Genomic DNA, 26,248 nt, shown 5'->3' with positions numbered 1-26,248 from the left:
AGGGTACGAATAGCATCGCTGTTGGCTCCGCTCCACCCTCACACACACAAAAAACACTTTAATTATTTTTTTTATCAACAAGAGAGAGTGCGCACCACGCGCCCACCCAACCAACACTCCACACCAAACTTTTCACTCTCTCTCCGCCTGTTCGTGTCTGTTTAAAGCCAACTCAAGCTTTTATTCTCCAAAAAAAAAAAGCTTTATTTAATTTTTTTTCTTCTAGAAAGTAATACTAACCAGAATTAATTGCTGTGATAATATTTAAATGGAAGAGAAAAGAAGAAGAAGAAAAAGAAAAAGAAAATAGAAGCAGCAGACAAGGGGGTGGTGTCGGCTTCAACCAAACACGACCTTATCATCCATCTTCTCATTCTCTTCATCCATCTTCCGATCCGAATCCCAGCTCTTCGATCTTCTCACAAACCCTAATAACCCTATCCAGTTCCAGTTCCAGTTCCACTGACTCATCTCTCGCCGCCGTCAGGTATTACTTACTGCTCAGTAAAACCTTTTCTTTTTTACATTTCAACTCTCATCTTTGTTTGGTTAAAATTAAATTTGGGGTTTTGGTCTGCTCCCTTCTGTGTAAGAGATCCAGAGTTTGATTTGCTTGGTCTGAAATGGAATGCTTCAATTTTTTGCTTTTTTCTGGTTCTTTTGGTCATAATGAATTAGTAGTAAACAAGAGAGAAACTTGTGTTTTGGAATTCAAAGTTAGCAACAGTGTTTTAGATCGCCTTGGATGGAAGATTTTATTGATTTTGGTCCCAATTTACTTTTACTGAAAAGATTGCCCATATTACGAAAACGAAGGTGGACCGAAAAGTTTAAATTTCAAGGCTTTATGGTTCATAATTTGAGCTCCAACTTTGTATTTAACCCTCAAAGCTGGCTCCTTGAGCTGATTTTGCATTCATTATGGGTGGTTTCTTCTACTTCCTTGCCTTTGTTTTTATATAAATAGCCGTGTAACACCAGGGTTTCCGCAGTTAGTCTTGCTATGGCGCTCTCGGCCTCAAATCATCCCTCAGGAGTTTCCCGTCCAGGTTTGAGTTCCCATTTGACAATAATCATTACTGTTAATTATGTTCTGCTTGCTATTAATACACTATGTAGAAATAGAAGGTGGAATATTGATCAAGTTGTTCTCTTTTGGTTTATACAGTCTTGTTTACCAAACAGAAAGAGAAATTATTGAATACTTTATCTACGTAAATCAACCTGAAGGATCAGCACTTCGACTTTCTTTTTGTTTTAATGTGGAAACAAATTTTGTTGAGACATTGCTTTTGTTGGGATTTTGAAGTAATGATTTTATTGATACTCTTAATGACAATCATGTTTTACAATACATCTGTTCTTAATTTGCCGAGTTATAGGTTCATTATTGGACTTAAAAAATCATACTGATGGGCACTGAATGAGAAGGAGTATGTGGAGTTTGCTTATAGAAGGCTGAACCTTAATACAAATGGTTCTAAAATGAGTTTTTTTAGACCCTATTACGCTAAGAATTCCCTCACTTTTGAAGTTTTCCTTTTGCTTTTTGTAGTATTTTTAAACTCTCCTCCTCCTGTTTCTTCTTTCTTCTTCTTCTTCTCCCGTTTTTTTTTTCCCAACATAAAGGTTTATCACATTCATGACCAAGTAAGGGAATGGTTCCCCTTTAGTGTGAATGTCAGGTCGTATGCTGCCTTTAACTGGTGGATCTATGTAATTGGTTACATCTGGGGGGCATTTCTATAGTTCAATTTAGGACGGTGTGATGAACTCAACCCATTTAAATCATATATAAACCTTATGTGACAATAGTTTTAAGTAAAAAAAAAAAAAAGTTTATGGGATGCTTTCTGATGTGCTGTATTCAATAGAAATAGTATGTTTATAGCAAGGGGTCTCTAACAGGCTGGAAATGTCTTTGCCTGACTATTGGGGTGTCAAGGCTTAACTTTGTCAACTATTTTTTAGGGACAAGTGATGCTTTGTTTAAGGAGCTATGGCATGCTTGTGCTGGACCCCTTGTCACCCTGCCACGTGAAGGGGAGCGAGTTTATTACTTTCCCCAGGGACACATGGAACAGGTAAGTTGGAGTTCTAAGTTTATCTCATGGTTGCACATGCGATTTTCATCCTTAGTACTTTGGTTTATTGGTGCAGTGTGTTTGGTTTGTGGAACTTCCTCCTTTGAAATGTCTTTTCTTAATACTCTCAGTGACGAATTATGAATAGCATGTGTTCCTGAATGATGTATATGTAGCTGTTAAAATGAAAAACCCATGCTATGGAGATAAATATAGCGAGTTAATAGTTTGTCTTCTTTCTTTAAAAAAAAAGAAACAATGCATCTCTAGATTTCTTTTATATAATTTTACTTGTTCTCGATATCCAAATTTCTTTCTGTTTTAGTAATTTTACATAAAGTGTAACTTGTAAAAATGAATCAGAATTATATGCGAGTGACTTGTTAGTTACCTGTATTCACATTTTTCTTATAAGTTGTGACCTGAAGTTGAGCTCAAATCGGCTTAGTTTATACCACCATGATATCAATTTGTAAGGTGAATCTTGATTTTTCTGTTTTGTTTCCTAGAGTTATATTTAACCAACTTTTTTTCTTAAGTAATAATAATAGGGTTTAGGGTTTTAAATCTGTCAGTATCTTTCTCTGAGTATCTTAAGTTATTCGTCTGTAAGTTTCCCCGTATCTGACAATTATCTATCATCATAAAGTCAACCAGAATTGTCTAATTCTCCATTTCCTCCGTCATTTTACTTTTTCTACCTCAATCTGTTTACATGGGAGTATCTTTTTTACAGCTGGAGGCATCAATGCATCAGATGTCGGAGCAGCAAATGCCTTCATTCAATCTGCCATCCAAAATTTTATGTAAAGTTGTTAATGTTCAGCTTCGGGTGGGTGACATCATGCTTATTTTTATTTGCCATTGTCGATCCTTTTGCTTGGTGTGGGTCAGTACTTAGCCCATTTTCATCCTGCTAGTTATATGATTAGTTCTTAAACCTGAGTGTAGGCTGAACCAGAAACCGACGAAGTTTATGCGCAAGTTACTCTGCTACCAGAAACTGATGTGAGTTATCTGTCCCTCCAAATAATCGTAACCTGTAACTGTATTAGTCATTTTTGGTGATAGTATGTCCTTTGTAGTTGCATCTTGTATCTAGTCGTAATTGATTTCAACCTTAATGAATCAGCAAAGCGAGGTAACAAGCCCAGATCCTCCTCTCCCAGAAATTCCACGCTGTACAGTCCATTCATTTTGCAAGACACTTACTGCTTCTGACACAAGTACACATGGGGGATTCTCTGTCCTTCGGAGGCATGCTGATGATTGTCTGCCACCACTGGTTAGCATCATTGATCCTTTTCATTTATTAACCTTTTGTTAAATTAAAGTTCTACCTCGGTTACATACTTTGTGTCGTGTGTGTGTGTTTTCGTTTTCTACGATTAGGTTGCTCATTTATCTGTGCGTAGCCTAAATTTAAGTTTTTGTTTGTTTGTTAGGATATGTCTCAGCAGCCTCCTTGGCAAGAACTAGTTGCAACTGATCTGCACGGAAATGAATGGCATTTTCGGCATATATTTCGAGGTTGATTGCTTTTTAATTTTTGTTTTGAATGGTTATGAACATTCTGGTTAACGGGGAATGTGGCTATGCTTGCATTATATTTATGTTACAAACGATTTAAGTGTTTTTTTTTTTTTTTTAAATCTAAATTAACACCACAGGGGTTGACCCTGTGACTGGTGCTGAGTAGGCATTTCATTTGTGCAATTTCCTATGGTCTGATGGGATTTTGCGGTGATCAAAACCTAGGTAGCATGAGTCGTGTTTGACATCCGAAGTCTATAGATTAAGTCTTTCAATGATTCATATGCCAATAGTCCCTACAGAATGGTGATTATGTAAGCTTTGAAAGCCAGAGGACAGTCACTGCCATAAAGTCCCTTTTTGGCCCCTCCTTTTGGTCATCAGTATCTTCTGAGTTAGGCGGTGTTCATTTCATGCAAGTGTCTTGGTGTTTATCTGTTTGCTTTTGTTTTAGGTAGCTCATACATTTAGAGTTGCCTAGTTTTTTACAGGGGACTTCTTGTCCCGTCGATGGGTCTTTTTTGTTCTCTTTTATGGAAGTTTGTTTTTAAAGAGATCAGTCAAAAGTTTTTTAGATTTTTCACTAATGTGTTAAGAATAAGTTGACTGGGAGTGAGTCCAAGGCACAATCTTTTAATCTCTCTCTTCGAGCGATTCCTAGAAACCTCTGGTGTGATGCCAAAGTCTGGATCACACCTCTTCTTTGTGCTTATTTGTGTTTATTGTCCTACATCATCACGTCGTACGTAGTTTCTTCCATTATCACATCGTATGTAGTCTCTTCCTCTGGTGTGATGCCAAATTCTGGATAACGCTTCTCTTCTTTGTGTTAATTCTTTTCTGTCCTCCATCACATCGCATGCAGTTCCTTCCATTACCATGTCAAGTTAGTCCTCAAAAAGTTACTTGCCATGGGAAATAAATACCTATGGATGTCCTAGTGACTTTTATGTGCTAGACTTTCTGTTTTTTGGTTGGGATGTTGCATTCTTGAACTGACTTGTCATTATTAGCATCTTGGTTCAGCCTTATTTATCTATTTATTGTACTCATTTATTCCTGAAGACCTTTCTGTTTCATATCTCGCATGAATATCATATCCATATATGCCATTTTGCATGGGATTCAGATATATATATATATATATATATATATATTTTTCTTCACTTTGTTAGTGTTACTAAGCTTTTGTATCTCTTCAAAAACAATCCAGGGCAACCTAGGCGCCACTTACTCACAACTGGGTGGAGTGTATTTGTTAGTTCCAAAAAATTAGTAGCTGGTGATGCGTTTATATTCCTAAGGCAAGTCTGGTAAATGAAGAAGAAGAATTGTTTTTCTTTCATTACTTTAAGATTTGCATAGTTTGTTTATGCATTACATTTATGTTGCAGAGGTGAGACTGGGGAACTGCGTGTCGGTGTCAGGAGACTGATGAGACAACCAAGCAATATGCCATCTTCTGTCATTTCTAGTCACAGTATGCATCTTGGAGTCCTAGCTACTGCATCTCATGCCATTGCAACTGGGACACTATTTTCGGTCTTCTACAAGCCAAGGTCTTGCCTCTTTTACACATGGAGGCTGTTCATTTCTTATGTGTTTTCGCTGTTCTTGTAATCTGACTATAGTTCCTACTTTCAAGACTGTTGATTTTTTTAAATAATTTTTTTATTATTTATATATATATGTATTTATATATTTTTATATATCATATGACAGATTTTGTATATATGTATTGGTGGTTTCTTTGACTGATATGTCTAGTTTGTCAGAATTTGACTATTTCTGCTGACATGAACTGTTGTTCTTTTAGAGTCTATTAGTCTTGTTAGAGGAATTAGACATCTCTAAATAGGGTTGTGGCATTTTAAAATTTCAAGCCCCATTGATTGCACACTGCTTTCTATTTCTCGGTGTTTGTTTGTTTCTTTTCTCTTTGTATTTCTCATATATACGTCATAAAGTAAAATCTTCTTTTTGGCTCCAATTGTGCAGAACAAGTCGATCTGAGTTCCTTGTTAGTGTCAACAAGTACCTTGAAGCTCGCAGTCACAAACTCTCTGTTGGGATGAGGTTTAAGATGAGATTTGAGGGTGAGGAAGTTCCTGAAAGAAGGTCTGTTTTCGATGCATAGTTCTTCTCTAAAATCATCCACTAGCATTTTCTGACCTAAAATATTTTACTGAACTGCAGGTTCAGTGGCACGATTGTTGGTGTTGGGGATAATGCATCACCTGGATGGGCAAATTCTGAGTGGCGATCTCTAAAGGTTCTATATAGTTTCTAGTGATGATCCTAATTGGTGTTGACCAGTTCCAATAACATATTTTCTATGGTGATAAATTTGTGATGGGGAATTACAAGTAAATACCAGATTATAATGTAGTTATAAAATTGAGTGGAAATTAGAATTATATTCCTTTTTAAATGGAAGAGGAATAACATAACACAGTTTATATAATTTTTCTTTTGGTGTGTGTTTGTGAGAGAGAGGGTGCTGGGCCTGTTATAGTAGTTTCTGTAACGTTTTAGCTTTGAGTACATGTGGACCATGTATGAATTATGAAGAGATGTAACTAGCAAACCTAGGTTATCTAAGTTCAAATAGATTCCCTCTCAAGTCAATTCAGATTTATGTTTGAAATTTTTTCTATTTGTCTGTTAAGTTTTATTAGCAAGTCGCAAAGTAGAAGATGTATAACCTGTTTCTGAAGTCTAAATAATTCAAAGTTTGATAAACAAATACTTAAAAGTACATCTCATTGCATGAAAACACCAATCTCTCTGGGGAAACCTCTCAGAGAGATGCCAAAAACTATACTGTCCCATAACAGGACCTCTACTCCCCCACTTATACCTGCATATATTCTTCTGTTCCTCTCCAGCCAAAGAACCTAAGAATTCTGATATTGGTCACTACTGATTATACTATCACTTTGTGACCACTATCCTTATTTTTCTTTTTTTGGCTAAGCAGGGGGAGCAAGACGTTAGTTGCTCCTTTAGTATTGCATGTGGTGCTTATTGTTTAGGTATGAAGAGTGTGACTTATGTTTTCCTTGACCATTTCTTTAGCACCTGTGTCCGTCCGTAATCAAATGTGGAACAAGTTCTTATTTTTTAATTATTTTATTTATTTCCTTTTTACTCTGATGAGCATTTAACATGTAGTTTTCACTTGGTTTTACTTTATCTGTTTGAGTTATCCATTTCTTGAAATTGCATTTCTATCAAGCGGTGATTTATATTATACATATTTTTGTTTTCCAGGTCCAATGGGATGAACCCTCATCTATATTGCGGCCAGATAGAGTCTCACCTTGGGAATTGGAGCCCCTGGTAGCAACTACTCCACTAAACTCCCAACCTGCACTGAGAAACAAGCGGGCACGACCTCCTGTTTTACCTTCCTCATCCCCAGATCTTTCTGCACTGGGTATGATTGTTTTCTTAATGATGTGTCATTTCCAATCTGTCTTCATGTAGACTTTTGATTCAAAATTAATTCTGTATGGTCTTCGGGTATTAGGTGAGTGGAAATCCCAAGTAGAATCTCCTTCGGCTTTCTCATATAATGACCCACAGCGTGGTCGAGACCTCTATCCATCACCCAAGTATAGTTCTGCTTCAAAAGCCAGTTCTCTTTGTTTTAAGGGCAATAATTCTCTAGCTGCTGTTTCTGCGAACCCAATGTTTTGGTCCAATCGAGTTGAAGCCGTTACGGAGTCTTTTTCACCTGTTATGAGAGATTCGGTGGAAAGGAGACAAAGCACTGGGAATGGCTGTAGGCTGTTTGGAATTCAGTTGCTTGATAACTCTAATGTAGAAGAGACTTCACCCATGGTAGTGTCTGGAAAGCTGGGGGATGTTCAACCAATTTCTTCATTTGATGCTGAATCTGACCAACACTCAGAACCATCAAATGTCAACCGATCTGATCTTCCTTCAGGAAGTTGTGACGCTGAAAAATCATCCCTCAGATCACCTCAGGAATCGCAAAGCAGGCAAATTCGGAGTTGCACAAAGGTAGTTCATCTCTCCTTTACCCTCAAGTATATAGGCTTCTGTCTTTTTACTGCCTTTGGGGCAGTTTTTGGTTCCGTAAGCTATGGGCGATTTGCGTCCGTATTTGGGAGCTTGCGTATAACTTCTGCGCTTTTCTTTTTGATCTTATGAAATCCTATTAGCAGTAGTTTATCCTGTTCTATGACTTCTATCCTTCTCAGAAGTAATGTGGTGTTGGGTTAGGTCAATGTCTTAGGTCTTTGTTTTTCTGTTTCCTCTTTAGGTTCATATGCAGGGAATTGCAGTAGGAAGAGCTGTAGATTTAGCACGGTTTGAGGGATATGAGGACCTGCTTAAGAAACTGGAAGATATGTTTGATATTGAAGGCGAGCTGAGTGGATCTACCAAGAAATGGCAAGTTGTCTACACTGATGATGAGGATGACATGATGATGGTTGGGGATGACCCATGGCAGTAAGTGATCCAACCAACCCCTTAATTCTTCTTTCCAGTCTCACACCTGAAAATGAATTCTCAAGTACTTCAATTAGAGCTAACGGTGATTTTAAAGTTAGCAAATGATTTGATGGTGTCTAATCAGATCTGTTATATTCCTCCTAGCTAGAAGTAATTAGATTACTGAATCTAAATTTTCCGAACAAAGAAATATCAACTTTCTCTGCCCTATGGCTGTTGAAATGAATCTAACTGTTGCAATGTGGTCATTCTATAAAATCTGTGTTTTGTAGTGAGTTCTGCAGCATGGTAAGGAAGATTTTCATCTATACAGTGGAGGAAGTGAAGAGGTTGTCACCCAAGATAAAACTTCCAGTAGGTGGAGAGGCTAAACAAGGCAAGCCAGATTATGAAGCAGCTATCAATGCAGAAGACGGGTCATCTGTTGTGGGGACGGCATATTGATATGCCAGCACGGATCTAGCTATATGAAGAGCATGGAAAGAAAAAATTACCAGAAGAAATTGAAATTGAAAGAATAGAACACGACTTTCCAGAGAATGTCTGCTTGGATGATGCTGTGTATGGACAAAGTAGTCGAGCCGAATAACTGGTACAGTTTTCCAACATGTTGAACTGGAGGGAGTGCAATTTGGAGTCGCTGGTTGCGACAGCGTACTGGTGTTTTGTTTGTGAAATAGTCTAGTATCTCCACGAGGATCTCATGGTGGTTGCTTGAATGGGCACCTGTAGCTACCAAAGTTTTTCCTGCTGTGTATGAAAATGAGGGGTATATGCTCTTCATCCTTTGATATTGTATTTTTGTTTGTTATCAAGACATGGTGTATCTAGCTTTTGTACATAAATATATAGCTTTCTTTCTTACAAACGCACGCAGTAGTCTATGTAGTGCTTCTTCATTCAACTGATGGCTGGGGTCAGAGGGTCAGAACATAAGAAAATAACTCGCGAGGCACAAATAACTCGTAGGTCAGGGTCTACTGGCTGCGGTGATATGGTGTTGACTGCACGGCTGTTGTTTGTGCCTGCTGTACGGGTTTGGGCTGGGCTTCGGACCAGGTTTGGTCTTGGGACATTGAAATATCTGCAAAATCTCCGATATTATTCCCTGATGTAAGTATTTTTGGAGTGACCTATCATAGAGGAAAAATATCTTATTTTCCACCGTTTCTACGAAATTTTTCTGATATCGTCAAATATCCTCGATATATAAGATGTATATGATATATTCCGATAAAATGAAGAAATATATTCCGATATATAGGAATATAGATTTTATATTCCGATAAGATGACAACAGAATTAAAAAGTTACTCAGTTATTCACAAAGAAACATATATTATGGAATATAGAGGTTATGTGGGGTGTAAAATTTTAAAAACGGTTTCAAGTTGGGAAATGGCCTGATAGAGAGGCAGCGCAACTTGTTTGGAAAAAATGTCTCCAAGTTTCAAAGCGGATTTGGGTGAGGCAAAATCCCCTCAAGGCGAATCTGGCTGAGGAGAAATCCTCATACCGAATCTGGGTGAGAAGGAATTTCCTAAAGGCATCTGTGTGAGGAGAAATCCACTCAAGCCGAATCTAGGTGAAGAGAAATCCTCTTAAGGTGAATCTGAGTGCACATTTAGGTTTAGAATATCGACGGTATAATTGTCGATATATTTGGGTGATTTGGGCTTGGAGATCAATGTTTCAGACAAGATGACTAGCAAGAGGGGTTTGGGGGATTTGATTGAGTCAGGGGATTAATTTATATGTTTAGATATTCAAGTCACAGTTGCAAAACTGTAAAGTACACGGTATAGGACGTGTAGGCTTGCGTATTCTGGTATATGAATTAACGGGTATATAAATGGAGTTGGATTGCATCCTTGTTTGATATGCATGTTATAATTGAAATAGATGATATTATCTTTGGTCAATTATCCATGAGGAAGTTTTATGTCCCTACTAAGCCGTTGGTTGAGCTCACCCCTTAACAGATTTTGCAGGTATGGAATCGAGATACTAGAGCAAGAAGTTCCGATATGTATATAATGTCAAATGGGTTGTGAAACTTGTGTTTCCGTTATGTTTGTTTGGAATAAAAAATGAGTACTAGTGTACTATGTGATAAGGACTATGTAATATATGCTTCCGCTGGAATTTCGAGATCTTGTTATCTAGCTGTTAGTTCACGATTTATTTATTTTTATTTTTTATTTTTTTGTCACATTTTGATTATAGAGATTTTGGTTCTATAATTAAGATGTGATTCACACCTTAACTCGAGATTATAAGATTAGCTCGAGTCAGGGCGTGACAGAAATTTACAGCTATTTCAGTTAACAAAACATAGGAGATTAGAGCAACTCCAACAACTTCTCTATAATTTCTGTATCGTATGGAAGCAAAAGTCAAAGTTTTAGCCTCTTTTTCTTCTCCAACTCCAATAGATTCCCTATTTTATAACAATCTCTAAAATCTCCATAATTTTTCCTTAAATTTTAGAGATTGCTCTAAATTTAGAGAATTTGGTTTTCTCTTTCCTCATTATCCTCGTTAGTGGCTTCAACAGTTCTAATCTCCTCTTCGTTGATTTCGCAAAATACAGATTCTTCAATAAATATATGCCTTGTTCTTAGTAATCCACCTTTGTCATATAAGACTAGGCAAAGTTTTGAAAATCCATACATGCTAACTCTTAAGTTTTTCATACACTCAACTTCAGATCCACTTAATCGATTCAAATAGAATCGTCTATGTTCATCCCAATCAGGCAATGGCTCTCTTTCTTGTGAGTAACTTACAATGGTACCAAGCTACTATTGCTGCTATAAATCCAGTTATAGCAGCCAAAAAGGCTTTCATTTTCCCTATCCTTTCTTCATCCTCCACCACCTCCTCCTCCTCCTCTTCTCTAGCACGCTTACACCAAAAATCCATCCTGAGTTCCTATTTTCTTCTCCATGGTCATAGTAGCAGCGAGACACATTAACATTTCAAACCTGAAAGGATGTAATTTTTAGTCAGTAAATTTAATTTGAGAACAAAAGAATCTCTGAGAAAGTAACTCCTAATGTAAGCCAAAAAAGGAAGAGCAATCATTGGAAATGGGAAAGAAAAACGAAAGAAAGAAAAAAGAAAAGGAGACGTAAAGAAAGACCACCAAGAATTGCTCTAAGAACAACCTTATATACACACTCCTTTTAGCTACTTTTCAACCTATGAAAGTTAACTTACAGATTCCACGAGCCACTAGAAACCTGAGCTTTTTCCTAACATAATCAATCTTCAACAAACAATCATCCCTCCTACCTAATGCACTTCTAATCCAGCTTCCTTTTAAGTTTCACTCTGTTTTTCTAAGCAGAGTATCACAATCTAGTGTCTGTAAATCTTACCCCACCTCATCAAATTGTAGGTACTGACATCTATCATGTCTCTACAATCAAGTTTGTTATAATATATTTAAAAAAAAGTGTTGAACCTATAAAATCACAATTGGTGTGCTTACCTTAAGCTTCTCATTGCCCTCCGTCACTGTCTTTCCATCTTTTTTCTTCCTCCAGTTATGATGACTGTCCTAAAAGTTCTCAGCACCTTCCGATCGAAAAGAAAAAGCTTATGCTCTTCCGATATGAGAACTGTAGGCCTCCAGAGTCGACTGAAATTTCTGGCAGAAAACTGCTATATATAGGGCCACAATTAACATGATCCAGTGCCTCACTTATCATTTGCCTTTCTCAGCTACTGGTGAGATCGGTGTCTTAAGGTCCAATTCTCAATTATGTAATTGCCCAGCCAGTTCAAGATCTTGTTGGTTAGCTCAGTTAACAAACACAATATTTCTAATTTGAAAGCTAAGATCAATAATTCTAATTTTCATTTCTCTACAAACACATGAAAGTTTACAACTATTTCTAGTAGCAACACCTATTGATATATACCGTATCATGCCTGGTGAATGAAAAAGAACAAGTTCTTTCTTCAATAAGAAAACAATGTCCTATTATCTGAGACACGTATAAGAAGCACTAAGATGCCTATAAATATTAATTAAATGGAAATGGTAAGTTGAATCTGATGCTTCAGTGGTAAATTAAAGAATATGCTGAAACTAAATGCTATAAATAGAACGCTCCGTATCACTCTCAATCTCTATAACTCTGGACTATTCTCTATCACCCACAGAAACAGAATACGATAAGAACCAAAATCTTCTTTGTGTTATCTTTTCACCAACCCAGTAATTCAGAGGAAAGAGAAAAGATGAGAAACCAACACATGAAATGAACCAAACAGAAGCAAATGCAGAAAAACCAGAAAGTCACTGAAACCTGAGTTCCCTAGATCAGAGGCAACTCATTTCAGCCTCAAGAAATATTGGGATTCACTCTTTCTCTACAACTTTCCTGTTTCAAAACTTCAACCAACAAATCAATATATTACCACTGAAGCATCATATTCAACTAATTAACTACCATAGCTAATCTATAATCTAGCATCAAATGCAAATAAAGATTCTGCTCAATGCAGTCAAAGCTTAACAAGGAACAGCCTCAATCTGGCTTAATCTAATTGCCAGTTTTTTCTGAAAAACTCAATTTACACTTCTAAAAATCAACAATCATTCTCAACTCTTGGAGCCTACATGCTGCCCACAATCACAACAACCAAACTCCACAACAATCACAGATACAATATCAATCCAACTCTTCTGAATATCCAATATCCAACAGTTTCTCAATTACAAATACAACTTCCAAATCAAGACAATAATTCCACATGTTTTTAGAGCAGTCTAAAGAGGAAAATAGAACAAACCACACGTAGGCTAAATAGGTAACCTAAGATCAAAATAAAGCAGCGGCTGATGTTTTGCCTCAACTCTTACTTAGCAGAACCAACTGATGTGCAGTTTGGGCAATTGAAACCAAAAGGCCTAGGAAAAGTATTTGGAAGAGTGGACAAAAATAATGATCTTAAATAGAAGGGAAAATAAAGAAGATTTTAATACTATCCCGTTTAATTCTTTCTTAAAAACCAATGCATGCCACAATGTATAAAATCCTTTCAAAAACCGAAACGAAAGTCATATATCAGACCAGCTTCACCCCGCTGGTCAAGTAGTGAAGGAAAACTGAAAACTCGTAAGAGCAAGTTCACCCGTTGGGTCACCGGGTCACCTACTATTCACTGCTTTTTAGTGTATATTTTCATTCTCTGGGTCACGGTCGTGCCCGTGACCCAGAACACTGTACAGGGTGACCCAGGGCACGAAATACACTATACTCGTGACCCAGATGGTGAAATTAACACTAAAAAGCAGTGAATAGTGGGTGACATGGTGACCCAACGGGTGAACTTGCTCTAAGTCGGGACTAGCCCCACTGGTCAATTAGAAAAAGTAAGGGTTAATGCTCATACACCCCAGATTCCTGAGAATACTTCTCATACACCCCAGTGTCTTATTTTTATTCCTCTTTACACAACTCTTTCTCATTTCTTTTCTCACCAACCCATCTTATCAAAGTTCTTACCAGTAGTACCCTTCTCTGATGTCTCTGTCAGTTGTTGGTTTTCTTTGCTATCTGTTTTCATTTGTTTAAAGTTTTGATGAAACGTGGTGGGCCCATCAGAGTTTATTCGTTTACATATATATACAGACGTTGCAATCATCCTCTATTTCAAAGGTAAACAGTACACTTTACTATTCAAGATTTCTATCATTGACAGACTTGAGTTAAATGCTATCTGCAAAAATACTAGCAAAGAACTGCATAAGGAAAGAGAAAAATTGAGAAAATTGAAAGAATATAGAGAAAGTCTTAATAGAGAGATACCCAATTACTGGGATATTATCTATAGACTTCAAACCAGAATTTATAAATTAGAAGAAGATATTGAAAATCTTTTATACATTCTGGGAGAGGAACAAAAACCTCTTGATTACCTGAGCATTGGTTAGATCCGCAAATCACTGGTATCAGAGCTTGCAAAGAGCTCAGCAGGGGAACCCCCCCATGGGGTCAATATCTGATTTGATTATAGAGAAACTAAATTATCTATTAGAAACTTCTGATGAAAAATATCAGATCCTGCAGAAAGAAATATCTAGATGTCAAAATCATCTAGAAAAAATTCCTGTTATAATCCACCAATTAGAAAAATTGGAAAACAAACTGGATTATATCAAAGATCTTCCAAAAACGGAAGAAGAAAAGCTAACAAGTGTTAGTAGAAAAATCCTTGAACAGCAAAAAACGCTGGATTTTATGAAAACTATACTGAAGGACAAGAAAGTGCCTACAGTAAAAAAGAAAGCTAATGGATTCAAACCATTAGAAAGACCAGATAATCCTGTTCCAAACTTGATTTTTCTGGATCCTTCTACTAGTTCTACTAGTATTCGGTATGAAAAGCCGACAGAAACTTGAGATGTCAATATGATGAGCATCTTCGGGAAAAAGAAAGGAGTACAACTCCTAAATGCTGAAGAATTTGAATACAATGAAATCGAGCATGAGGTAAAAAACGCCTCAATCCCAAAGCTAGATTTCAAACAAATATACAAAAGGGGAACGTTTGACCTGATGGATAGCCATCATTTCAAATTATTTGAATTTACAACCCCCTCTACAACAGGAGAAACTGATCTACTTCTGATCACTCCTGCTGAAGTTGCCAGAGCAAAGGCAAAAAATTATCAATTTATGCACATTGGAGCAGTCCAAGTTGGCATAAAACTTCTTGCTCGAGAAGGCATAAACTGTTCAGTTCTATGTGTCTTACAAGACAATATACTGGAAGATTTTCAAGCTAGTCTTTTGGGAACCCTTGAAGCATCTCTATGCAACCAGGTGGCATATTTCAACTGCTTCCCCAACTTCTCTACCAGCTTGAAAGATGCAGCTCACTGTCTCCGACTGAGAGTCAAGACAGATGGCATATCTATGAAAAATGATATGCAAGAATTGGCAATAGTATACATGATATACTATAAACTGATGAGTACCACAGTAGAGCCAAAGACAAGGATATCAAACATCCCTGGTCGTACTGGATTCCTCACCAGTCAGAAGAACCATTCACAACAGATCCACAAGGTTACTTGGAATGAAGTAACGTTTCCTATTGAATGGAAATTATCTGGTCCGAAGCTACCAGCAGAAAGTGCAAAAGCTAAAATTTATGAAAGCAGAAAGACTGGAGAAATCAGTCTAAATTTTGACAATCACAGAAAAAGTGATGTCTGTCCTGAGAATATCAGGATAAACAAAAATCTTCTCAGAAGAAGCTATAGCACTAGAGAAGCTAGTACTAGTGGAACAAAACCTACTACTGAAGAGCCAATCACTGAAGAAGACCTAGAAGCTGATCTAAACAGACCAGTAAATATGCTTAGAGCACAAAAGCTCTATGATCTTTATGAAGAAGCAGAATTCTGTGAAAATCCAGAAAGATTAGAAAAACTAATCGAAGAAATGAAAAATTTCAATCCAGGAAAGGAAAGAAAACTCCTTCCCTACCAGGATGTCGAAATGGAAGAAGGAGAAAGCTCCAAAACTTCCATCACCAGAGAAAAGGGAAAGGTGAAACACCCTGTGCAGAAAGCCCCTACGGGCATAAATGGAGAAAGAAATTCTCAAAGATTTGTCCCAGAGGACAAGATACCCAGAGTACCTATTACCAATTTTGGTATCTGGTTAGATCTGGATAAAACTCTAGACAAGAGAAAAACTCTTGACCAATGGGTAGACAGCCTGATGATGGCATCCGCTCTCACCTTTGGAAAATTCGAAGCTCCTGATCTTCAGATGTACTTTGAAACTACTCTCACAGGAGTAGCTAAGAAATATTATTTCTCTTTCAAAGAAACAACCAGAGGAAAAGAATGGCTGGAAGATATCAAAGCTTCAAAATCTCCGTATGATTTTGCAGTACCCATGTACGATCAGTTCTGTGGAGATTCTGCAAATATGAGTGAAAAGGCCAGAGAAACGGCCAAATCAAATATCTATGCTCTCAAAATTTGTGACATGAGATATTTTGAAGAATACTTGAATGAATTTCAAGAATATTACTGTACAATTGGTGAACTAGAAAGCACAGATCTAGTCAACCTGTTGCACAGGAAACTCCCTGAACCATGGAGAACAGCTGTGCGAGAAAGCATAGCAGAAAAATCAATTGAAAGATTTTCAGTTGGAGGGATTGCCGACAGAATCCGGCAATTACTGAAAGAACAATGCAAAGCCAATCTTAGAGCAAAGATGGCAAAGAAACAACTCAAAGGAGTTGAAAATTTCTGTTATGGAATACTGGACATGCCAACCAACTGGGGATGTCATGAATCTAAGTTCCATAGAAATAAAAAAGGAAAATATTACTCTAAAAATTTCAAAAAGAGTAATCAAAGAAGAGATTGGAAATTCAAGAAAAGTTCCAATTACAAGAAACAACAGAAAGAAGATCCAAAAAAGAAATTCTTCAAGAAAAAGAAGAATACTCATCAACATAAACAACCAAGCAAGAAAGCTTGCAGATGTTGGTTATGTAAAGCTGAAGGGCACTATGCCAATGAATGCCCGGAAAAGGGTAAAAGATCTACTAAAGCTCTCTTTGAAGAATATGAGCACATAGTAGAATCTGCAAATATGAAAGGCTACAAAATAGCCTATTCTGATGATGAAGAAGACGACAGGTCAGTTTACTCTGCCTGGTCTGAAGAAGAAGACTGTTCATCTGAGTCTGAAACAGATTCTGAAGTAGAGTACTTCGAATCCAGACAAATGAACGTTTTGAGAATCAAAAACTGGGAAGAAAGCAAGACAGAATCCTTAATGTCTTCTTATCAGGTGAACCCTGGTACATTTGTTTGTGACTACTGCTTATGTCACGAAAAGAATGGTCTCCCTATGTTTTGTGAAGAGTCAAAAAAGACTTATCACAAAGAATGCTTCATAGCTGAAGCAAGAAGAAAAACCAAGAATGGTCTTATCAGCCAACTGGTTAAACAAGAATATGAAGAATATTTCTTTGAACAAAAAGAGAAAGAAGTAGAAACTTTGTTCCAAGAAATTATAAAACCATCTTCCTCAAAAATAAAGGAAGAAATCATCGAAGAAGAAAAAGCCGATGAAAATTTAAATTTTGAACTGGTTGAACCACCAGAAATTGTTCCAAAAGAGTGTAAACCATTCATTCCAAAGGAACAAGCTCAAGAAAATGAGCTTCAACAATCGAAAGTCGTCTCTACGAGTAGATACAGCAACTACATAGAGATTGGGCTAAAATTCCCTGATCACAAAAAATATCATCTACATGTCTTTGTAGATAATGGATCAGGATTTACAGTTGCAAAGAGATTTGCAATTCCAGAAAAACTCTGGAAAGAAGAAAATAAAACAGTTACTGGTGTTACTTTCGATGGAAGCCATCTCACCATGAATAAAGTAGCAAAAAATGTTCACATCACCATTGGTGGAGGAACATTTATTATCCATAACGTCTGGCAATCTGAAGGCCAAGGCGCAGATTTCTTGTTGGGAAATGATTTCATTCTCCAACAGAGATTTATTCAGGATGAAGAAGCAATAGGCTTCAGAAAAGGAGAACGGGTGTTCTGGGCTGATAGGCTTACTCAGGCCAAAAGTATTGTAGGTCCAAACTTTACTACCCAATATCAGAGATCGCAACAGAATAGTGGTGATCTTACCCCCTACAAACCCAAATTTGAACCCATACTCCAAATCAAACAACAAGAAGAATTACTTGTTGAAGACACTTCTGAAGAAGAAGAAGAAGAAGCAGAAACTAGTGAAGAAGAAGAAGCTAGTTTCATCCATGAGCATAACCTCAAGCACTTTCAGAATAAGCTTGAGTCTCAGAAAATTCCCACTCTTGAGAAAATCAAGAAACTACTCGAGCAGAACATCGATGTAGATCCTCAGAAGTTTTGGGAAAAAGACCCAGTGGTCTGTGAATTAAGATTGCATGACATGAATGCCATCTGTCATGTAAAAGCCATTCCTCAGTACAAAGAGGAAGACCAAAAAGAATTCAGAAAAGATATTAAAGATCTCCTGAACAAGAGATTAATTCAACCTTCCACTAGCCCTCATCATACCCCAGCATTCTACGTGAGAAACCATGCAGAAACGCTAAGAGGAAAAGCTAGAATGGTGATTGACTACAGAGATGTCAACAAGAAGATTGTCAAAGACGGTTATCAAATTGCTCAAGTAAGAGTACTGATCAACCAGCTCAGAGGAGCTAAAGTCTTTTCGAAATTCGATGCAAAGTCGGGTTTCTGGCAGGTCAAAATGCATCCTGAGAGTGTACCTCTCACTGCATTTGGAACACCTCAAGGACATTACGAATGGTTAGTAATGCCTTTTGGTCTAAAGCAAGCTCCCTCAATCTTCCAGAGAAAAATGGATAATATCTTCAAACATGTTGCGGAGTTTTGCGTCGTCTATATAGATGACATTCTGGTCTTCGCCAAAAACAGAGAAGAACACATGAAACACCTCTATGAGGTTGTTAAGCTGATAGTTCAGCATGGAATCATCCTAGGTGAAAAGAAGATCTTCTTTATCCTCGATGAAGTTGATTTCCTAGGAATAAATATCAAGAATGGAGTGATAAAACTCCAACCTCATATCCTTGAGAAAATTTGGAAGTTCCCAGATAGACTTCCTGATGCTAAGAGTCTAGAGAGATTTCTTGGTGTCATAAATTATGGGAGAGATTTCATCCCCAAAATCTCAGGGTTAACAGCAATGTTATCTCCTAAGACAAGTTCCAAAAGAAAATGGAATTTCACAGAAGATGATGAAAAAACCGTGAAGCAGATAAAAAATCTCTGCAAAAACCTCCCTCCTCTTCAACAACCAGAAGAGAATGATGAGATTATCCTCCAGACAGATGCGAGTGATAATTACTGGTCCGGTGTGGTTCTGGAGAAAGCACCTGGAACTAACATTGAAAAGATCTGTAAATTTTGTAGCGGCAAGTTCAGCCCTGCAGAACTGAATTATCCCACAGGGGAAAAAGAAATTTTGGCTGTAAAGAAAACGATTTTAAATTCTCCAGCTTTTCTTGGAAAACCCTTTACTGTTCGCACCGATTGTGCTAGAGTAAAGAATTTCAAAAATTTCAAACTTGATAAAGCTGCTGATAGAGGAAGATTAGCTAACTGGCAATTATTTCTTAATCAATACGATTATGTTGTTGAGTTAATTGCAGGTAACAAGAACTATCTTCCAGACGCCTTGACAAGAGAATTAGCCATGTTCAACAGAAGAGATGACGACGAAGGTCGCAATCCCAGAAGCAGAAGACTTGGGAAAGAACATGAAGATATCGAGGATCCCAAAGAAGAAATCCTCAAAAAATTCCTGCTAGGTCCAAAAAGACCAGCCATAACTGATCAATCCCAGGGTAAAGGATTGACTAGCCCGTCTCAAACGGCAGACGGTAAAGGCTCATCAAGACCGTTGACGGCTGTTGCTTTGCCAAAAAGCAAACCTACTCCAACTGGAGTAATAAATGTTTTCAATTATGAACTTCGAACGTTCGATACTCCTGTGTTCAGAACTGGCAGGAGATTAGCTTACCACCAGAAGGCAATTCTGGATAATCTTTTATTTGCCTTTCAGGAAAGAAGCAGTGGTCTAATGTTTCCAGCTCTCTTTGCATTAGCTGAAGAACTATATGAGAATGCAAGGCCACAGTTCGAAGAATTACAGCAGAGTGCTGTCAAGAAAGAAAAAATTAACTTCCTTGAAAGTCCAGAAAATGCTAGGGTCCCTATCATGGCACTCACTGAAGCAGACTGGCATAACTTCCACAATCTAATAGGAAGGCACAATTCAGAAGACCTAGTTCCTCCAACCCTCTTCATCATAGCTGGATCATATGTTGGAAGATACTTGGTAAATGTTCAGAGTGAACACCCCCAAGAACACAAGCTTTGGCTTGTTGAAAATGGTTTTGTCCATAATCTGTGGACTAAAACTAATGATGATCTAAAAGGTTTGCCGCCCATCATCGTCAATACAGTCAAGAATGTCAGAAGAACTGATGGCATACTCCGACTGAAGTTCAGATCTACTCCTCCAGAATGGATCAGAAAGGCAAACGGTGAGGTTGAATATATTTCTCCATATCATTATGTGAGAATCATTCAAAGAGAATATCTACAACCTGCCTGTGTTGGGTACAATGGCCAACCAAATTCAAGCATCCCATGGATGAAGGCCATGGCCCTGGAATATATGAAGAAAATCATCTCTGAAGATATCAGCAATACCTTCCTGGCAGCAGGAGAGAAAACTATTATCACTGCCTATGATCATCCTGACGTAGTCAGCAGTGACCTATTTCTATCTCTCACCAGAAAAGAGATAGACTCGACAATGGCATGCATGCAGTGGGTGGAAAAGCTTGAAAATGACAACCACTATAAAATGTATGTTGATACAGATGTCGAGGACAACGTTACAACCACTCGCATGGCCCAGACAGACAACAACTCCTTTGTCTTTGGCCACCATTCTGAAACAGATGAGAACATGTGAAGCCACAGGTGATGAATAAAACACTAACTTTGCAACTGTAGAGCTTTAGACTTTTTCTAAAGGTTACTTTTGCTTTTTCAAAAGAAAGAAAGAGACGCTTCACCTACTCCTTTTCTGCTTTCTCCATCCGACCTCCATTATCAGGAGCACTCAGAAAGCTGAAAAGTCACGGAGTTGTTCTGTACATTTTGGTATTTTGAATTCTAGTTTGAGTTCCGCTCTCTATATAAAGAGCTTTGGTTTCATTTGTAAGGCATTCGAAAAACGGGAAAACATCAATCCGATATTCGAAAAGAGCCATAATAGTGTGTTTCCATTTATATCTAGAAGTGAAGTAGTGTGCTTCAATACAAGTAAGTACCTGTTCTCATTCTTATGGATAGCTAAACAGCTTTTGCTGTTTACCTGAGAATGAGGCTCTGAATGTTTAACATGTATGTATATTTGAATAAATAAATTCGTATGGTTGCTCACCCATTTCTTCAAACATTTATAGTTGTCATTAAATTTCCTTAATTATAGTTGTCTTTATGTTTCATCTTTAGGTCACCATCTAAGTGTCTGCATCTTGTAGAATTCTTAGGTTCTGGTTGTACTGTTCAACTGAAAAAATCAGTTTTAAATCCAAAATTAAGACAACCAGCAATGATTCCGTCTGTTAAGTATCCGTTAGGCAAGAGGCCGTTAGGAGAAATTAGGCATGTTGAAGGCTAGTTTTGTTTTACTTTTGACGTTTAAAATGAAGTTTGTTTGGTCAAACAGTATTAGCAAAACCACAGACTAATATAGGATACAATTGACATTTAGATAAAGACTTATCCCTGTTAGTCTTTTCTTAAAAGAAACAGTGTAATACAAAAGTGTTGGGTAGTTGGGAAAAATACCGGTGCTTTTCGGGTATACGGGAAAAACCCCAAAAAGTAAAATAGGAGAAAAATGATCACCATACAATGATGAGCCTCCCAGGCTTGGGTAATAGCCTCTCATGTTAAATACTCTTTTTACTCCTATAGTATCGTTACACCACCAAGGCGGAGGGGATACAGGGCTGTGGTGAGCCTGCCACTAAGGTTAAAAATTTGTTAATTTATTTTTAATCATTAAATTTAATCCATCGCATTTTTCTGGCTGTCAGATTAGAAATTAAGTGATTATAAACGAATTTGGGCCATTTATTTTGAAATAAATAAATCTGAACCGTTGGATTATTGACCGTTGGAGGCAGCATAGTGACTCCAGTCATGTGAGCTTTACATGTCGCTTTTACTTATCGCGCACATGTGAAGCACGTTCGTCTGCTTCAGACCCTTTGTTTTTGTCCTTAGCGCGAGTTCATTTTGCACTTTCTCTCCGCGTCGCTCAACTTACTCTATTATTCCAATGTATGCTAGGGCTCACGTCATGTCCCACCGAAGCCAAAATGACTTTTGTCCTTCAATCCTTCGTTAAAATGACGCGAGTTTTGACAAAAGAGTCATTTTGACTCCACATTGGATTGGGTTGGAGATGCTCTGTTGGATTGGGTTAAGCCGTTTTGGCTTTGTTTAAGGGCATTGGAGATGCCTTTAACTAGACTGAATGAGCCTCGGGTAGAATTATTGTTGACTAAAGCTAGCCAGACCTCGGCTAGAATTGGTCTCGGCTAAAGTTGTCCGAGCCTCAACTTTAATTTTTCGGCTAAAGCTAGCCCGCAAAACATGGCCAAATAAGTGAGGCTACTAACAATACTTCCAAAACCGAAACAGAAACCAAAACACACGACAGTGTGACACGCCAATAACATTGACAATTTGAAAGGTCAAGAATACGGGCAGGTTCACTGCATTCATTTGATTCAAGTTCATCCTTGATACAGTAGTAGTAGTTTATGAGAAGCAACTCTGTCTTAGGCTTTGCCTCATTTACACAACACTCATCACTGACTGTTGCTTTGCAAAATTCCAAAAGCCGTTTTCAGAATTATTTTCTACCCAATAACTACTTTTCACTCATATTTCTAGATTTCTCCTACTCTTTTTCACCCAAGTAGCTTAGCTAGCTATTTTACTACTAGATTTCTTCTCCTTTTACCGTTCAATGGAACCAACTGTACATCCAAGACTGTAGAGATGCCCAACCCTCTTTGCTGACTGAACTGCACCAGTTTTTCTGCAACACACGAAAAACCATGGTGGTGTCCTATTTGGTTTACGCTCTTTCTTGCACATTATGCCAAATCTCTCTGTTTGAAGTAGAGCCTACTCCAAGGAAATCAATGAATGGCATCACGCTCGTCTTCTCATTTTGATCTTCTCCAGACATGGAAGAAACATTATTATTGTTGGTCCTGTAGGTGGTAAGTACTGATTCATCTCCAGAAGTTTCTGAGTTTGAAACTGATGACTGACCGTTCTCATTGCCCTTGATCCTGCAAGACTCTGCAACTACAATATGCAATAATTAAGTAGCAAAATTTTGATTAAAACAAAAAGAAAAAAGAAAACTAGGAAAGAAAAAAACAAACAAATAGTATGCATTTGATTTTATGACTCGGAGTGGAAAACGAAACATACTCATTTGTGATCCAAAGATTTTGTGTTGCTGAAATGGATTAATGTTCTTGAAAAAGCTGGGAACAAGTGGTCTGTGTGAGGGAGTGAGGGAAAGATTAGTACATGTTGAGGCAGAGGCTGCTGAGCCAGATTCATCACTACTGGTGTTGATTGAGATCGTTGAACGATCACTAAAGGCATTATTCTTAGTCCCATCTTCTTCATCATGATCATGATGAGGAATAATAATAGGCTGAGAACTAGAGGAGGGCTTTCTTCTCTTGTAAACGTTGGATTGCTCTCTGTGCTTTCTAGCCATGATGACATGCCAATGGTTCTTGACAGCATTATCAGTCCTTCCAGGGAAGAGCCTCGCAATCATGGCCCATTTGTTGCCATAAAGTCTATGAGCAGATAAAAGCCTCTCTTCTTCTTCCTCACTGAAAGCCCTTCTGTTGATCCTTGGATCTAGCTGGTTAAACCACCTCAGTCTGCAACTTTTCCCTACACAAGATCGAAAACAGTCAGCATACATTTCCAAAATTGAAAACATGAAGCTAGTTTGATTATTGCTATTACCTGATCTGCCATCAAGATGCTCAGCAATCAAGTTCCAGTTTTGAGGACCAAACTGGGCCACAAGTTCTTTGAGTTTTGAGTCTTCAGCTGGCCTCCAATGGCCTCTAACACAAAGCTTAGTTTTGCCAGCAGCCGTGCTCTGTATAACATCATCATGATCAGATTCATCTCCAACAAGATTCAGAGACAAGGCGCTCTTTCTGTCATGAACACCATAACCCATTTCCGAATTAGCCACGACTCCAAAGGTGGTTTTTGAGAGACACAGTTGAGATGGAAAAAAGTTCAAATCTTGACGATAACTAGAGTCACTCCTCATCTGGTGATGTTGTTGAGGACCCATTAATTGACACACGCACTCACACCAGAAAAACCAAACTGGGTATTTGCCGACACTACAAGTGCAATGGCAACAGTTAACAAGGGGGTTTTGGTTTTTCTGTTAGACTGGTTAATTAGCTTATAGTGAACCACAGAAAGAGCTTAGAGAGAAATGGATTTTGTTTTGGGAGAGAAGGAAGATATGATGAGCAACAAATCTAAAGGCAAGAGGGAGAGTGAGAGGAAGAGTTCATCAAAATCTGAGCTTTGTGAGGGGATCTTATAGAAAATGTGAAAGGAGAGAGTGTGCAGTTGATGCACTTGAATAGAGATCCGCTCGTGTGGGTGGCGAAGGTGGTGGGACGTGAAAACAAAACATATGCTTTGGGTTGGTCTTCGTTGTTTGCTTTGTTCTGTGTGAATAGCTTGTCTCGTTCTTCCTCGGGCTTTGGGGAAAACCAGAATCTGTTTGTCCATTTGCGAAACGTTTCTCTGCTTTTTTCAAATAACGGAAATTTTCAAGGGACAGAGTCTTACTTTTATGCGCATCACCTCTTGGTTCCCATAACTGAATATCATTTGTTTAATATTATAATCGTCTAATTTATTTTTGTACCACTTCAGTTTTCAATTCCTACTTGTTATTCTATTAATTCTATTATATTTTCTGTTCCCATTTTGAACTATGCATGTCGGTTTCACTCAAATGGAATACTATGCTATATTCTATATTTCAAAATTAAGGTTTTGTGCATTCCAAAATTTTGATCACAATTATGGATAGTGCAAGTACCTAGTAGTAAAGCCTAACTGCGTAAACAAAGTGCTTCATTTTTGGAAAAAATAAATGATTGTAATAATGTAGATAATAATAGAGAGAAAATAGAGAGACAAAAATATGAGGGAGGTAGAAGTCTGTGTTTTATTCTCATTATTCATAGGGTTTACACTATAAAATATAACTAATGAGTATTTATGTAGACAACCACTTATATATACTATTTACACCCTCCCTCCTGAATGTTCACTAATAATATGGTGTTGGACGCGCTTAATGTTGCCTCATTAAACAAACGAATAATAGAGAAATTAGAGAGACATAATATATGAGAGAGGTAGAAGTCGTTTCATTCTCATTAGACCTTTTTATATAGGAGTTGGGTCAAAAGGCAACTAGGTTGAATAAAAAACTCTTAGATCATCCTAGAGTTTATAAAAATAAGGGCAAATTTCATTTTACCTTTTGGATCTTTATACTGTAAATCACTTGTGTTCCTACACTTTTAGTTTAATCACGATTGCCCTGTACCTATCATTTCAATCAATCTTGTCTAATCCTTAGCTTTTTTTGCCAACTATTAGGTAGTATATTTTGAAACGCCACTTATGATTTAATTTTGCATTTCATGTAAGTGAACCATCATCCAACAAGATAGCCCAATAGAGCCGCATTTTCACAAAACAATTGACGGAAAATCTAATAATTGGATAAGATTGATTAAATTGGAGAACACATGATGAAATTAAAAGTATAGGGACAATTTAAGGTGTAAAGGTGAGGGAGGTAAAATGAAATTAGCCTAAAGAAAAATTATATATAGAGCCAAGTATGCTGATAACATGCTATAAAGTAGAGAATAATAGAGAGAGAATAGAGAGAAAGAATATATGAGGGAGGTAGAAGTCTGTATTTCATTCTCATTAGACCCTTTTTTATATAAGAGTTAGAGTTTACATCATAAAGACATGCCTAATGAGTATTTACTTGGCTATATATATATTATATATAATATTTACAACAATGATCTTACTTACAAAAAAAAAAAAAGGATTTGGAATTCTAGTTGCCTGGCTTTGGGTCTTCTGCGATGCTTTTATGCTATGGGCATCGAATTCAGCGTAGATGTGTTATTTTGTCCACTGAAGTCACCACATCTTTTCAAAGGTCCAGACATTCGTTTTGAGTTTTGAGTTTTGAGCTCGGTTATGCGGGCTTAGGACGTGACTGAAAAGAAACCCACATTGATACTATATTAAACAGCAGCAAGTATGAACAGTGGCTTACTACCGCACCGATTCAATTTTGGGATTAATTTGAAAAGTTTTGTACAATAGAGAATAAGTCACCCACCTATAAGTTATATTTTAT

General features: G+C 37.5%; 2 protein-coding genes across 4 annotated transcripts; one reads left to right on the top strand and one right to left on the bottom strand.

The window, feature by feature from the left end:
* Window positions 1–282: 282 nt before the first annotated feature.
* On the top strand, window positions 283–8,970 carry LOC133742402 (auxin response factor 1). 2 transcript variants are annotated; one of them, XM_062170055.1, is made up of 15 exons: window positions 283–487; window positions 993–1,049; window positions 1,972–2,084; window positions 2,821–2,916; window positions 3,036–3,092; window positions 3,217–3,369; window positions 3,530–3,614; window positions 4,831–4,921; window positions 5,012–5,176; window positions 5,616–5,735; window positions 5,814–5,889; window positions 6,891–7,056; window positions 7,150–7,646; window positions 7,909–8,099; window positions 8,375–8,970. In XM_062170055.1, exons 2-15 carry the CDS (start codon window positions 1,004–1,006, stop codon window positions 8,544–8,546), a joined length of 2,028 nt encoding a protein of 675 aa, XP_062026039.1. In that variant the 5' UTR covers window positions 283–487; window positions 993–1,003; the 3' UTR covers window positions 8,547–8,970. The 2 variants fall into 2 exon arrangements, with proteins under 2 accessions (XP_062026039.1, XP_062026040.1); XM_062170056.1 differs by having other exon boundaries at window positions 982–1,049.
* Window positions 8,971–22,366: 13,396 nt separating this feature from the next.
* LOC133745410 (transcription factor CSA-like) lies at window positions 22,367–24,545 on the bottom strand. 2 transcript variants are annotated; one of them, XM_062173474.1, is made up of 3 exons: window positions 23,779–24,545; window positions 23,221–23,703; window positions 22,367–23,085 (listed from the first exon to the last, which is right to left on the bottom strand). In XM_062173474.1, the coding sequence occupies exons 1-3, from the start codon at window positions 24,119–24,121 to the stop codon at window positions 22,856–22,858; spliced, it is 1,056 nt and encodes a 351-aa protein (XP_062029458.1). In that variant the 5' UTR covers window positions 24,122–24,545; the 3' UTR covers window positions 22,367–22,855. The 2 variants fall into 2 exon arrangements, with proteins under 2 accessions (XP_062029458.1, XP_062029457.1); XM_062173473.1 differs by having other exon boundaries at window positions 22,370–23,091; window positions 23,779–24,541.
* Between the last annotated feature and the right edge of the window lie 1,703 nt (window positions 24,546–26,248).

The sequence above is a fragment of the Rosa rugosa genome, chromosome 4 (genome assembly GCF_958449725.1).
Source record: "Rosa rugosa chromosome 4, drRosRugo1.1, whole genome shotgun sequence".
Taxonomy (NCBI): domain Eukaryota; kingdom Viridiplantae; phylum Streptophyta; class Magnoliopsida; order Rosales; family Rosaceae; genus Rosa; species Rosa rugosa.
This window is presented reverse-complemented; position numbering and strand designations above follow the sequence as displayed.

Bases quoted from the DNA above. Each gene is read 5' to 3' on its own strand.
- LOC133742402 (XM_062170055.1), top strand. From the start codon at position 1,004: ATGGCGCTCTCGGCCTCAAATCATCCCTCAGGAGTTTCCCGTCCAG. The intron at 3,370-3,529 runs GTTAGCATCATT...TTTGTTTGTTAG, and splicing joins ATGATTGTCTGCCACCACTG to GATATGTCTCAGCAGCCTCC. The intron at 3,615-4,830 runs GTTGATTGCTTT...AAAACAATCCAG, and splicing joins TTTTCGGCATATATTTCGAG to GGCAACCTAGGCGCCACTTA.
- LOC133745410 (XM_062173473.1), bottom strand. From the start codon at position 24,121: ATGGGTCCTCAACAACATCACCAGATGAGGAGTGACTCTAGTTATCGT. The intron at 23,704-23,778 runs GTAATAGCAATA...GATCTTGTGTAG, and splicing joins GCATCTTGATGGCAGATCAG to GGAAAAGTTGCAGACTGAGG. The intron at 23,092-23,220 runs GTATGTTTCGTT...TGCATATTGTAG, and splicing joins AATCTTTGGATCACAAATGA to TTGCAGAGTCTTGCAGGATC.